This window comes from Prionailurus bengalensis, chromosome A1, assembly GCF_016509475.1.
Source record: "Prionailurus bengalensis isolate Pbe53 chromosome A1, Fcat_Pben_1.1_paternal_pri, whole genome shotgun sequence".
Lineage (NCBI taxonomy): Eukaryota > Metazoa > Chordata > Mammalia > Carnivora > Felidae > Prionailurus > Prionailurus bengalensis.
In genome coordinates, this window is record NC_057343.1 from 123584429 (window position 1) to 123597568 (window position 13140).

Genomic DNA, 13140 nt, shown 5'->3' on the forward strand with positions numbered 1-13140 from the left:
GAATTGCAGATAAAGAATTTGGAAAGTGTGGAAAAGGCAACAATTTACAGTCACACAGTATTGCAGTACAAAGAAAATTACACATTTATCTTTTCAAAATGTTCTATGATAACCACTTTTACCTAAAATTGAAATCCTAGAGATATAATCCAAGGAATATAATTGGGTTCTTAAAATAATTGCTTAGAACCAGCAGACACAGAAAGCGTAGATTTCCTAAGAAAATATTATTGTTATTATTTTTAAAGATCTTATTTTTGAGTAATCTCTACCCCCAACATGGGGTATAAGTCACAACACTGAGATCAAAAGTCGCATGCTCTACCGACTGAGCCTGCCAGGTTCCCAAAAAATACTACTTTTAGAGAAGCATCAAGTACATTCTAATAGGTGAGGGTTAATTTGATAAGATATAACTAAGGCTAAACATTCTGAGTATAAATGCATGTAAATGTGTCTTCTAAAACAATTGAATGTGGTCAACCTAGGCTTTCACATAATACTTTGTTGTTATTTTATGTATAGTGAGAGACCAATGTGGCTTTTGGTGATACATATTAAAAAGAAAGATCTGGGGCACCTGGGGGGCTCAGCTGGTTAAGTGTCTGACTTCAGCTCAGGTCATGATCTCACGGTTCATGGATATGAGCCCCTCACTGGGCTCTCGGCTGTCAGCACACAGCCTGCTTCAGATCCTCTGTCCCTCTCTCTCTGCCCCTCCCCTGCTCACTCTCTCTCTCAAAAATAAATAAACATTTAAAAAAAGAGAAAAAAGATCTAACTCTGTAGGCTTTGAAATAAGTCTTAGAAATTGGCAATAGCAAATAAACTACTTAGGAATGACATCCAGTTTAAAAATTATAAGGGCTCCTGGTTAGAATGCCCCTTATTTATTTTGGGAAAGAAGATCTATTTTAAAAATGACTAGGGATCTTATAGCTCTATTTCTTGCTTTCAGACACAGTCCCTGGAAAGAACACAGGTGAATCATTCAGGAAGCTCTCAGTGGCTGCCATTTTCAGATGGCACAGAAACTTAAAAAGCCATAGAAACTTTCCCTACCCCTTTAAAAACCCAGTAACATTTTGTAAATGGAACGCCCACAAAACATGTCGATTTTAGAAGAGTTCATAAGTTAGAATATTTTTATAGACATTCGAGAAAACAGGAATCATTGAACAGACACTCTCCATACATGTGTGGCTGGAAGAATCCAGTTTTTAGGAGAAAGGTGATTCCAGTGTCTTTTACATTTTACAGTTCCAATTTTGGCCTGGGCCTATCTGTTTATCTACCTACCTGCCTACCTATCGACCCATCTTGTGTTTTGGGTAGAGCACTCGACAAGGGGTGGGCACTCATGAGAGACACCTGGACAAGCGCGCCCGCGGCGCTCTGACACCTGCCAAGACAATGTGTCCCCGACGCACTGCACTGGGTTACTAACCAGCCTCCGAATATCTCGCTCTGACTCCCACTTGATCTTCGAGATGGCTTCCTGGTGGGACTGATGCTCGCTCCTTAGGTCCCCAGCTTTTATTTTATCCGCTTGGATCATATTGCTGAGAGCCTCGTCCACCTGCTTCTTGGCAGTTTTCAGGTCCGCAATTTCCTGCAGGAGCTTAAGGCGCTCCGCGTCAAACAGTTTCCGGGCCTCCTCCCGGGCCTCGATGGTGAGCGCTGTCCGTACTTTGTCGCTGCTGCCGTCCCGGAGAGCACACAGGGCCGACTTGAGCCTCTGGATCTCCCCATCCCGCAGCTTCACTGTCCTTGACATTTCTTGCTCGTGCTGCTTGATGAGATTCTCCCGCACGGCCTGCAGCTCCTTCATCTTCTCCTCGTGGAGCTTGGCTTTGAGTTCCGTCACCAGGACCGTGTGCTTGCGCTGCTCCAGCTCACGGATCCTCTTTGCTTCTTGAGTCTTCTCTCTCTCAAGCTTAGACACCTGAAGGCAGAGAGGTCAAAGGATGAAACGGGAGGAGCCTTCAAGGAAAGCATCTCTAGCTCGGGCCCTCTGGGCTCCTAACCCCTCATCGCTTCCTCCCAGCCGCGGTGTCCTCTGAGGGAAGGGAACCGAAGGGCCCAAAGGGGGAAATACAGCGCAGGTTGAGGAGGAAATACCTGGGGATGCTGTATTACTTTGTGCGGCAGTATCTGATGTTCCTCGGCCTTACTGTCCCATGTGTGGTCTGCAGACAGCCAGCACAGGCATCGCCCAGAAGCTTGTCAGAGATGCGCGATCTGGGGCTCCTCCTTCCCAGACCTCTAATCAGGACGTGCATTTTAACAAGTCCCCAGGTGACCGCATGCACATTAAAATTAGGACACGGAGCTATAATGGTTTTCACCTTGGTGGGGAGGAGTTCAAGACAGACCACCTGCACACCTTTTCAGGCTACACATTCCCGGCCAGGTGCAAGCTGATTAAATGTGGGCATCTTAGGACTGTTCAATATTACGATCAGATTTGTAAAATGGTGCCCAAAGTGATATTACAAAACATTTCCCCCCTTTTCCCCCTTCCTTTTTGTCTGAGGCACTGGGGGAGGTAAAAAATAAAGACAGTTGATACATTCTGAACATCATGTTTCCTTCTGTGACAACTTAGTTCTTACCCCCAGACATTATACATACACACACACACCAGCCAAAAACAGTGCAGATCACTGGGCTGTCTCTGCCAAAGGGGTCTGGTGTCTGGAACTTTCTGCATGGTCCACAGATGTCCCTTTGTGCCCTTCTCTACCTCCACTCTTCTCCCTCTCCTGCTCCCCCAACAACCAACCTGCCAAGCAGTTTAATAACTATTCCTTCCAGCCTTTAGACCTTTCAGGTACTTTGGTTGAACAAAATCTTCTGTGTTTTGTTACATTTGTAACGATAACATAGGTCTTCTTGTAGATTAGCCATGGCACTACCTTAATCTGGTGTGTGAGTCTGGCTCTGATTCAGTAGATCAGGGTGGGGATCTGGCATTTGCAGCTTGAAAAAGCCTCTTAGCAAATGTTCCTTATTTTTGTCCTCCCCCTGAACCCCACATCTCTGCTGCCTATCTTTGTCTCTCTGCCTCTGCCGTGTACCCAAAGAATCTCTCTCCTCTCTCTCTCTCTCTCTCTCTCTCTCTCTCTCTCTCTCTCTCTCTCTCTCACACACACACACACACACACACACACACACACACACACAATAAACTAGAAAAAGGGAAGAATTAGGCAACCCCTGGAGTAATATCTGGTTGAGTGGAATTGGGTCTCTGCCATTTGTAAAATTGGAAGTTTTCGTGAAATAATTGTGAAGAGTCTCTCCAGCTGAAAAATGTTAAGATTCAAACTCCTCATTCTGACTACTGTAATTATAATACAAGCGTGTGAGATTTTACTTACCTTAACAGTTTACCTACCTTTGGCTAGAGCAGGATTTTCTAAGTCCACCTGGCAATTTATGAATATTTTATTTTAAAGGCACAGCAGTTATTCCCACGTTGGTTATTTTAAAAGAACTCAGGGCACAAGGAGACTTGGCAAAATAAACAGCCAGGCATCCTTAAATGGCTGTCTTTTGATCTTGCTTCCAACTCAGGCCAAGGTCCCTTCCTGGATGCGTTTTTATTAAATATGCGCTAGAGCTGTGCTATCCAGTCTGGGGACTACTAGCCACACCAAGCGCTTGAAATGTCCCAGGTCAGAATTGAGACTTGCTCTAAGTGAAAATACACACCAAATTTTGAAGTCTTAGTGTAAGACAAAGAATGTTGAAGTCTTAGTAATCGTTTTTATATAGATTAGATGTTGAAATAGTATTTTGGATAAATTGGGTTACATAAAGTATCTTATTAAAACGAGGGGCGCCTGGGTGGCTCAGTCGGTTAAGTGACCGACTTGTGATTTTGGCTCAGGTCATGATCTCGAGGTTCGTGAGATGGAGCCCAATGTCTGGCTCTGCACTGGCAGCACAAAACCTGCTTGGGATTCTCTCTCCCTCTCTCTCTGCCCCTCCCATGCATGTGTGCACGCGTGCTCTATGTCTCTGTCTCAAAATAAATATTAAAAAAAAAACAATTATTCCTTTTATGTTTTATAATTGTGGTTACAAGAAATTTAAAAATTATATACATGACTTGCATTTGTGGATCCCATTATATTTCTCCTGGACAGCTTTGGTCTAGGGTTCTTGGTGTGTTGAATGAATGAACCTGGCTTTCCCCACGCTGCTGGTGACACTTCTCTTAGTAAAGCCCAAGTCTGACGTGATCTATGTACTTGCTCAAAAATCACCCAGGGCTCCTTTATGTTGTAGAATGGAACCCCTACACCTCAGCTTTGCCTTTCAGGCTCTCAGAATATTTGGCTGGGGTGCCTGGGTGGCTCAGTCAGTTGAGCAGCTGACTTCTGCTCAGGTCATGATCTCATGGTTCGTGAGTTCCAGCCCCACATTGGGCTTTTTGCTGACAGCTCAGTGTCTGGAGCCTGCTCGGATTCTGTCTCCCTCTCTCTGCCCCTCCCCCACTCACGCTCCAACTCTCTCTCTCAAAAGATGAATAAACATTAGAAAAAAGTGAAAAAAAAGATTCGGCTGGACTTCCAGCTCCCATTTCTGCTCCTGCTGTACCTCTCCTCACCTGTCCCATACTGCAGGCACGATTAAGGAGGATTATGCTCTTTCCTGCACATGCCCTGAATCTCTGTATCCATGTGCCTATGGTTTTCTCTTCCTGACCTGCCCTTCCCTCAGCTCTCTTGGGGATCCTATCATCACTCGTGGCCAGCTAGATGTCACCTTCTCCAGTCATACCACCCCGACTGCCCAGGACAAACCTCATTTCTCCTGCTAATGTCTTTTCAATGCACTTGGCTAATACCCCCTTACTGCTCCTTTCTGCATTTTTCTTTATACTATGGGTATCGTTTTTTGCATACTTATCTGTCTTCACCACCTCTTCTCCTGCTCCTACTCCAGACTGCAAACTGCTCAAAAGCTGCCAACAAGCCTTGTTCATCTTTGTCTACCCAGTGGTTGCCAGCACAACACATAATAAAGAGCCTGAGAGTGTGTGTGCAATTAAAGAATGTATGCCAGTATGTTTCCCTGGCTAGCCCTCTAACCAGAGGCAAGAATAATACATCCTGTCATATGGTTTAGAGAACACAGACTCGTAGGGTTTCTTGGAGCAACCGCTCATCCATCACTTCCCTGAATAAAACAATCAAAGAAACAAATAAACAAAAGACCATCACATAGAAGAATGCCTGTCTTCTGCTTGATAATTCTCTCAGTGCTTCAATAAGGACAACCTAAACCTTACTCCCCATTTTTCTAGAATAAACTCAAGTGACTAGACTATGGGTAGATAAACCACAGCCCATGAGACAAATAATTTCTTGCCTCTATTTTTGTGAATAAAGTTTTACTGGAACACAGTCATGCTCTTGCCACAATGGAGTTCAGCAGTCTCAGAGAGATTGGTCTGCAAAGCCAAAAATCTGTACTATTTTGCCCTCTACAGAAAAAGCTTCCTGATTTCTCTTCTAATAATGCAGTTTTTGTGAAAAAAGAGGGCTTATTTTTCATTGATTTAGAAGCTCTGATAATTTGCCCTGCACTTGAAGTTAACTTTACTTCAAGTGATAAGAAATTAGTTACCTTCAATTTCAGCAGGTTGTACTTACGTTAGGCCTTTGGAACATCTTGACTATAAAGGCTGGCAGGTAGCAACTTACTTAACGGAAATTTTAGCAGTTCTTTTGAGAACAATAAATAACTAGTAAAAAGGGACAAAGGATAAGTAATTCTGGGTTTGCATTTTTATTTAACAATCTGCTATATCTAAGGAAGTTGCTTTATCCCTCTGAGGATCTTTGGTTATGCTTACAACTTACCCATAGCAGGATTATTTTGTGGGTTAAATTAGATAATGCTTGGGAAAGTACCTTGAACTGTAAAGTACTATGAAAAGGAGGGTAATATTACTGACTATAAGAGGAGATATCCAGGACCTAAAATTATTTATGTCAAACTCTCTGCAGGGGTCTTAGATTATTTCACATTGTGATTCTGTCATTTCCCTCAAATTATAAACACTGATCCTTTGTGTGTAGATTGGAGATGAATAAAAAAAAAAATGAAAATATAGGTATACAGAAAATATATTCCAACCTGAAGAAAAAAACAAATACAAACACTGGCCTTCTTGTCCATCACTTACAGGAATCCATAGAACTCAAAGAAAATTCAAAGGCATTGATTGATTACATTTGACATTTTTCATGTCTGCTTATTTGGTTGCCATAGAAACTGGCATTTTTGCAGAATTTCTAGGTATGACTTGTTTTTCTAAGCTTGGGAGAAGTGTTTGACTATGAAGGAGACACAAAGGATGTGATTGACATTTGGGAGGGAAAAAAAAGCCAATTAAAATTTTTGTAGTAAAATAATTTTCTGAAAATTATTTGCAGCTCAGATTGTACTGGTAAGAAAATGGACTTTACCATCTTAATGTAAATGGTACCCAAAAAGAGAAAAGACTACTCCTGAGTAACAATGAAAAATATAAAGATAATACTTGAAGTAGAAAAAAAAAAATACTTGGAAGAAGAAAGAATCCATTTTGATAAGTGGAAATATTTCAGACAAAAATTTCCACTGTATCACATGATAGCATTTATTGGAGGTTTACTGTGAGTTTGGCACCTTCCCAAAGGCTTTACACACACCACCATGTTTACCCTCAGCAGCTCTGTGATGTAGGTAACGTCTGTGTCACCTGAACGTCAGATGAGAAGCGTGAGGACTGGTCTCTGTACAAACAGAGTGTGAAGAAGACTGTGGAGAGACCAGTGTGGGCCAGGAGACGGGTCTGGGTCAGGTCCTGGACCTGCCTGCTCACTTTGAAACCTCCAGCAAGCTCTTTACCAACCCCAGCCTCAGTTTTCTCATAAGTAAACTGGGATTGGGGGCCTCATTCTCATATGGTTGTGAGGGCTGACTTAGATAATGTTTCAAAAGTCCTGTGCAAAGGCTGGAACACCTGGGAGATTAATAATTATCAATAGTTAAATAGTACAGTGTTAATTTTGACAGATATTGTACATATTAATACTATTATATCATGCAATGCTATATTAATACCATAATATCATGCAATGCTATATTAATACCAACAACATAAATATAAAAACCCATATTATCAGGCTAAGACTAACATTACTATTATATTAAGACTGTAATAACTATTTTCCTAACAGATACAGATGTTCAAAGGTAAAACTGGGCCTCCTAGGTATGTCTTGAGTTCCCTAGTATTAGCAGCATCTACTCTTAACTTGGAAGAAACTCAGATTATGTGTGTGCAGGAGTGGGGGGTGGGGTGAGACAGGACAAGGGGCTGAGCAGTGAGCAGGTATCTGAAAGATACAGAGGTTTTATGGAAGAGAACAAATCCCTAGGAAAATGTAATCTTACTGAGAAGAGCTGACACTGTGACAGAAGCAAGAACATTTATGACTATCCCACAATGGTCTCGCATTGTATCTTCCGTTCTAGTCTGGCCTTTGAAAAATGCCAGTGTAAATTCTGCCAAGATAAAGATGGTGATGTTTCAGCTTTGACGTGACCTTAGAAATCTAGGTTTAAAAATTGGATGGCCTTGTCCAAGATAAGGAAGTTGAGAGGTTATCAAGGCAAGACAAGCTAATGTTAAGCTTTGGTGTGGATTATCTGCCCTGGATGTTCCAGGAGATCGAAACTCACAGTAAGCAGGCAGGGGGTCTCCCAGGCACTAAGTACCACTCAGTCAGGAGATGAGAAGGAGGGAAAAGCTCCCACTATCACAAGGTTGCTTATAAGGGCAATTTTCTACGACTGGGAAGGTACAAAGGCTTCTATTGTTGCATTTCTTACTTTTAGACATTTAACACTTCCTGAAAACAAAACAAAAAGTGCATAAGGCAAGAAATACTGCCTCCCAAATTGGGGCCTTGAATGTGGAGGCTCCCTAGCAGTCACCTGAGGACAAGAGTTGGCTGATTTTCTGGGAGTCCTGGAGGCAACAAGATATTCAGTATTACCCAGGTCATCCGGGAATTCCCATTTTGGCTCCTTCCTCCACTTGCTGTGTCATTGGGAGCACATCAGTTAAATGAGTTAAGAACTCATTTTCTTTTTCAGAGAAATTGGAATAGTAATTACACCTTGCCCTCCTCCCAGGCTCGCTGGGAGGTCTGAAAGTGTTCTGCAGTCTGAGGGCTGTTCCAGTTGTGCAAACTCCTGTCTGGAGCTGACTCCTCCAGACCCTGCAACCCAGGCCTGCTGCTTTGCTGCCTCCAGTGTAGAGCCCTGTTCTCTGCTACCTGGGCCTCCAAGCCCTCTGTCACTGTGCCCTCGGGGTTCACTGGAGCTGTAGGCTGCCTCTGAGGAAAAGTAGGAAGCCCTAGGGAATTGGTGAGTGGATTTCACATCTCACAGCAATCCCCTGTGAGCTCACACCCTGGGCAGTGGATCATGGCCTCACGCTGTCCACAAGAGAGACAAACAGGAAAACACCGAAGCCTAATGGCTCAGAGGGCTGGTCCAAAAAAGAGACAGACCTGGATGGAAATCCTTTCTCTGCTCAAGCCTGGGGCTTTCTACCTAAATAAATAAATTTATGCCAGGGAGTTGTTGGGAAAGTTTCTAAAAGGCAACATGAGAATGTTCTCAACAAGTAGCAGTGAGCACCTCCTTCATGCCAGGCAGTACTCAAATCACTGAAGGCATCTTCCCTAGGGGGGGACCTTAAGCACACATGGTCTCTTACCCATGAGAAGCTTACATTATACTGAGAGTGAGGGAGTCAGCAGGCGATACATAAGCAGAACATGATACCTTCAGACAGTACAGAGTTCTATGACACAGGTACAGCAGGGTGATGTGACAGAGTAAATGGATGTAGGGGAAGAGGCATCACCTAGACCAGGGGGCCAGGGGACGTCTGACCCCTGAGGATCCTGAGAGCTATCTCCATGCAGGAAGAGCTGGAGTACACAGTTGCCTTCCCTGACGTATCCCTACCATTCTGGAAGGACTGTAGCGACCCTATGCTGTCCACAATCCGCTCATTTTATAGACATGAATGTGCAGGCTCAGAAATGACAAGGACATACAGCACAGAGGCCTCACTTTCTGTTCCCTCCTACCCACCACAGGGGCCTCCCCAGTTCCATCTTCTCAGTCATTATGCTTGGAGTTCAGTCAAAACGACCGACTTACCTGAACTGCTATTCCTATCAGTGCTTGGCAACTCTTGTAGACAAATTTCTACTAACTATATGTTGATTGTGTCTAGTATTTTTGTTTCATTTCCCCCGCAGTGGAAACGCAGACATCTATGGGGGAAGGGTTCATCTACTCCCACCCCCAACACTTTGTTTCTTCACTTGTAATTTGCATAATAGTGTAGAACAAACTTCTGCCATTCTTTCTTTCTTTGCTGAAGGTTTCCATTTTTTTCCGGATCTTTAAAATTTTTTAAGCTTATTTATTTATTTGGAGAGAGGGGCAGACAGAATCTCCACACTGTCATCGCAGAGCCCAATGCAGGACTCGAAATCATGAACCATGAGATCGTGACTTGAGCAAAAACCAAGAGTCAGACACTTAACCAACTGAGCCACCCAGATGCCCCAGATCTTCCCTTTTTTTATATATTAAATATAATTTATTGTCAAATGGGTTTCCATACAACACCTAGTGCTCATCCCAACAGGTGCGTTCCTCATTGCCCGTCACCCACTTTCTCCTCTCCCCCAACCCCCATCAACCCTTCAGTTTGTTCTCAGTATTTAAGACAATGGGGGAGGGGAAGGGAGAAAAAAGTTACCTTCTTATTTTTTAAGAGCATAGGTTCTGTAAGACATGGAAATAACCTAAGTCCATCAATGGATGAATGGATAAAGAAAGTGTGTGTATATATACATTATATAAAGTACATATACACAATAAAATATCATTAAGCCACTAAAAAGAAGGCAATCTTGCCATTAGCAAGAACACAGTTGGACCCTGAGAGTATTATGCTAAGTGAAATAAGTCAGAGACAGAAAAACAAACACTATGTGATCTCACTTGGATGAGGAATCTAAAAACCTTGAACCCATAGATACAGAGAACAGATTGGTGGGTGTCAGCGGCCGGGGGTTACAGGTGGGAGAAATGGGTAAAGGCGGTTAAAAGGGAAAAACTCCTAATTATAAGATGAATAAGATCTGGGAATATAACGTACAGCATGGTGGGTATAATTAACAAGACTGTACTGCATATTTGAAACTTTTGAAGACAGAAGGGCACCTGGGTGACTCAGTTGGTTAAATGTCCAACTCTTGATTTCAGCTTAAGTCATGATCTCACGGTTTGTGGGATGGAGCCCCACGTCAGGATCTTAGCTGACAGCGTGGAGCCTGCTTGGGATTCTCTCTCTCTCCCCCCTCCTCTTTTGTGCCTGCAGACTCTCTTTCTCTCTCTCTCTCAAAATAAATAAATAAACTTTTAAAAAAGATATAGAACATTTAAAAACAAGAAAGTTGTGAAGAGAGGAGATCTTAAAAGTTCTCATCACAAGAAAAAATATTTTGTAACTATGTGAGGTGATGGATGTTGAGTAAACTTCTTGTTGTAATCATTCTTTAATATATACATATGTCAAATCATTATGTCGTACACCTAAAATGAATACAATGTGATATATCAGTTATAGCTCAATAAAGCTGGGGAAAATGTATCAGAAAAGAAAATAAGAGAATAGACTTTGGAGGAGATGCAAAGGGAGTGGAAGAACCAGTTCTGCCACCTACTAACATGTGACTCCGGGTAAATTATGTTACTTCACTGAGCCTCAGTTTCCTCATCTGTAATATGGGGATAACAACAATGGCCACCTACACTTGAATCATAATACTGAACATGCTTGACACAAACTCACTATTCAAGACCAACATACCCACACACATCCGTATGAAGTAGACACTGCTATTCTCCCATTTGACAGAGGAGGAAAAGGAAACAGACAGATTTAAAAACCTCCTCAGGGTCACCCAGGTGCTAAGTGAGAGAGGTGTAGTGATGTCAGGATGAAATGTGCTTATTACAGTGTGTGACAGATAGTACACGTTCACATTCAATAATGTGTAGCTATTTATATAATCAGTTTAAAACATTCATGACTCTGTCTGCAGTGTGTTCTGTAAAAGTCAGTGGGAAGATGTGTCTTACTGGAAAAATGAGTAATGCTCCATCGTTCCAAAGGTTTCCCCTCTTTACATTGCCCATTTCTCAGTAGCTGAATTGTGATTTTATCATGATAGCCTAGGAGCCAAACTGAGAGGATGAGTTCCATCTTGGCATTGTCTATATTCTCTCTCTTAAAGCCTGGGCCTTTGGAAACACAATCATATTTATTTTAATAAAACTGCTTTATGACTTGCTTGCCCTCTAAATTCCCTTTGCTCTTTGGGAAGGCTGCTGACAGGCGGTGGGGCTTTGTTTTAGTCCCTGTGCTGGGACTGTAATTAACTGCCACAGAGAGGGAGACTGGGGGCAGCCAGCAGAGAGAAGGATAAGGGCAGTGCTTTTCTACATGAGCTGACTTCCAGGCTCTTGTCAGAGGAAGGGGAGGTTACATTTGATCTGCTGGCTTAGATACCAGTGCCAGGCCCTGAATAAACAGGTAGCCCTGTCCACGCTCAAGACTTCCCCCTTTTAAAAGACTTGAATGTGTGCAAAATTGGCAGTGGTAGGGTCTGCAGGACCTCTGCCTTTTGAAACCTCAGGAGTCTGCTCTCCGTAAATCAGCATCAGTTTATGGCTACCGGTCTCCAGATGGACAGGCTTCTCCCATGAATGGAGTTTGTCATCCTGTCATTACTACAATTAAAGGAGTCGGCCTCCCTTGAAACGTTATGCTGCCCCAGGGAAAGTTAAAACTGGTGAAATGTTCATAGACTGTCAGACCTGGAAGGAATCTTAGAGTGGTATGTTTGCCAACAAGAAGGCAGAGAGCCACCTCCATGGGGACTGCCTGGACGGTCTGCTAGAGGTACAAGTCCTGGCCCTCACCACGCCTGCTTTATCAGAATCTTTGCGCTGTGGGCCCAGAGATCTCAATTTTTAATGAGTTCCCCCAGGTTATTCTAATGCACAGTGATGCTTGAGAGACAAAGATATGCAGAAACACATTCAGTCACCTGAATTACGGGTCAAGGTATTGAGACACTTAAATTTGTCCCCGAGGAGAGATAAACACAAGGCCCTGGTCTACTGACTCTCAAATGAATGTTTCTGTTTTGTTTTATTCTCTTTGTTTTTATGATATCACGTCCCTTTTGCTTCATGGAAAAAAGCTTCCTTCACAAATTTTACAATGGGGTCTGGTTATCCAAGGTTAAGCCTTAGCAGAGACAGGAGGCAAGGGGCTTTGGCAGATCCAAGCTTTATTATTGCTGAAACCAGGAGAATAGATATTTGGGAAAATAAATAATTTTAAAAATTGTTTAAGTTTATTTATTTTGAGAGAGAGAGCAAGAGCAGGAGAGGAGCAGACAGGGAGGGAGACAGAATCCCAAGCAGGCTCCACACTGTGGACACAGAGCCCGATGTAAGGCTCGAACCCATGACCTGGTGAAAGTCAAGAGTTGGATGCTTAACTGACTGAGCCACCCAGGTGGCCCAATAATTAATTTTTTTAATGTTTATTCATTATTTTTGAGATAGGGACAGAGTGTGAGCAGGGGAGGGGCAAGAGAGAGGGAGACACAGAATCCGAAGCAGGCTCCAGGCTCCGAGCTGTCAACACAGAGCCAACCACAGGGCTCGAACTCACAAACCGTGAGATCATGACCTGAGCTGAAGGTAGGCGCTCAACCAACTGAGCCACCCAGGTGCCCCAATAATTAAAATTTAATAGTTATGTCAAGGAAGAAGATATAGATAAAAAAGAATAAGGATATTGATTTTTGATCTATAGCTAGATCAGGAACATCTATTTGTGTTACAATAGAAAGAGTTATCTACATAGGGCAACTTTATGCTGGCAGTTGCCTGGTTTGGAGGGAGCAAAATGTCTCCTGTATGTCGGATATTTGAAAATACTTTCCTGTCTGTGACCCTATTTGA

General features: G+C 42.9%; 1 protein-coding gene across 4 annotated transcripts in view; it reads right to left on the minus strand.

Moving 5' to 3' along the window:
- The window catches only part of JAKMIP2 (janus kinase and microtubule interacting protein 2), a 180358-nt gene that overhangs the window by 58946 nt on the left and 108272 nt on the right, over positions 1-13140 (minus strand). For all 4 annotated transcript variants that reach the window (XM_043590468.1, XM_043590477.1, XM_043590473.1 and 1 more), the window contains exon 3: positions 1448-1945. In XM_043590468.1, the coding sequence (XP_043446403.1) occupies positions 1448-1945 (498 nt within the window). The remainder of the gene's footprint in view (positions 1-1447; positions 1946-13140) is intronic.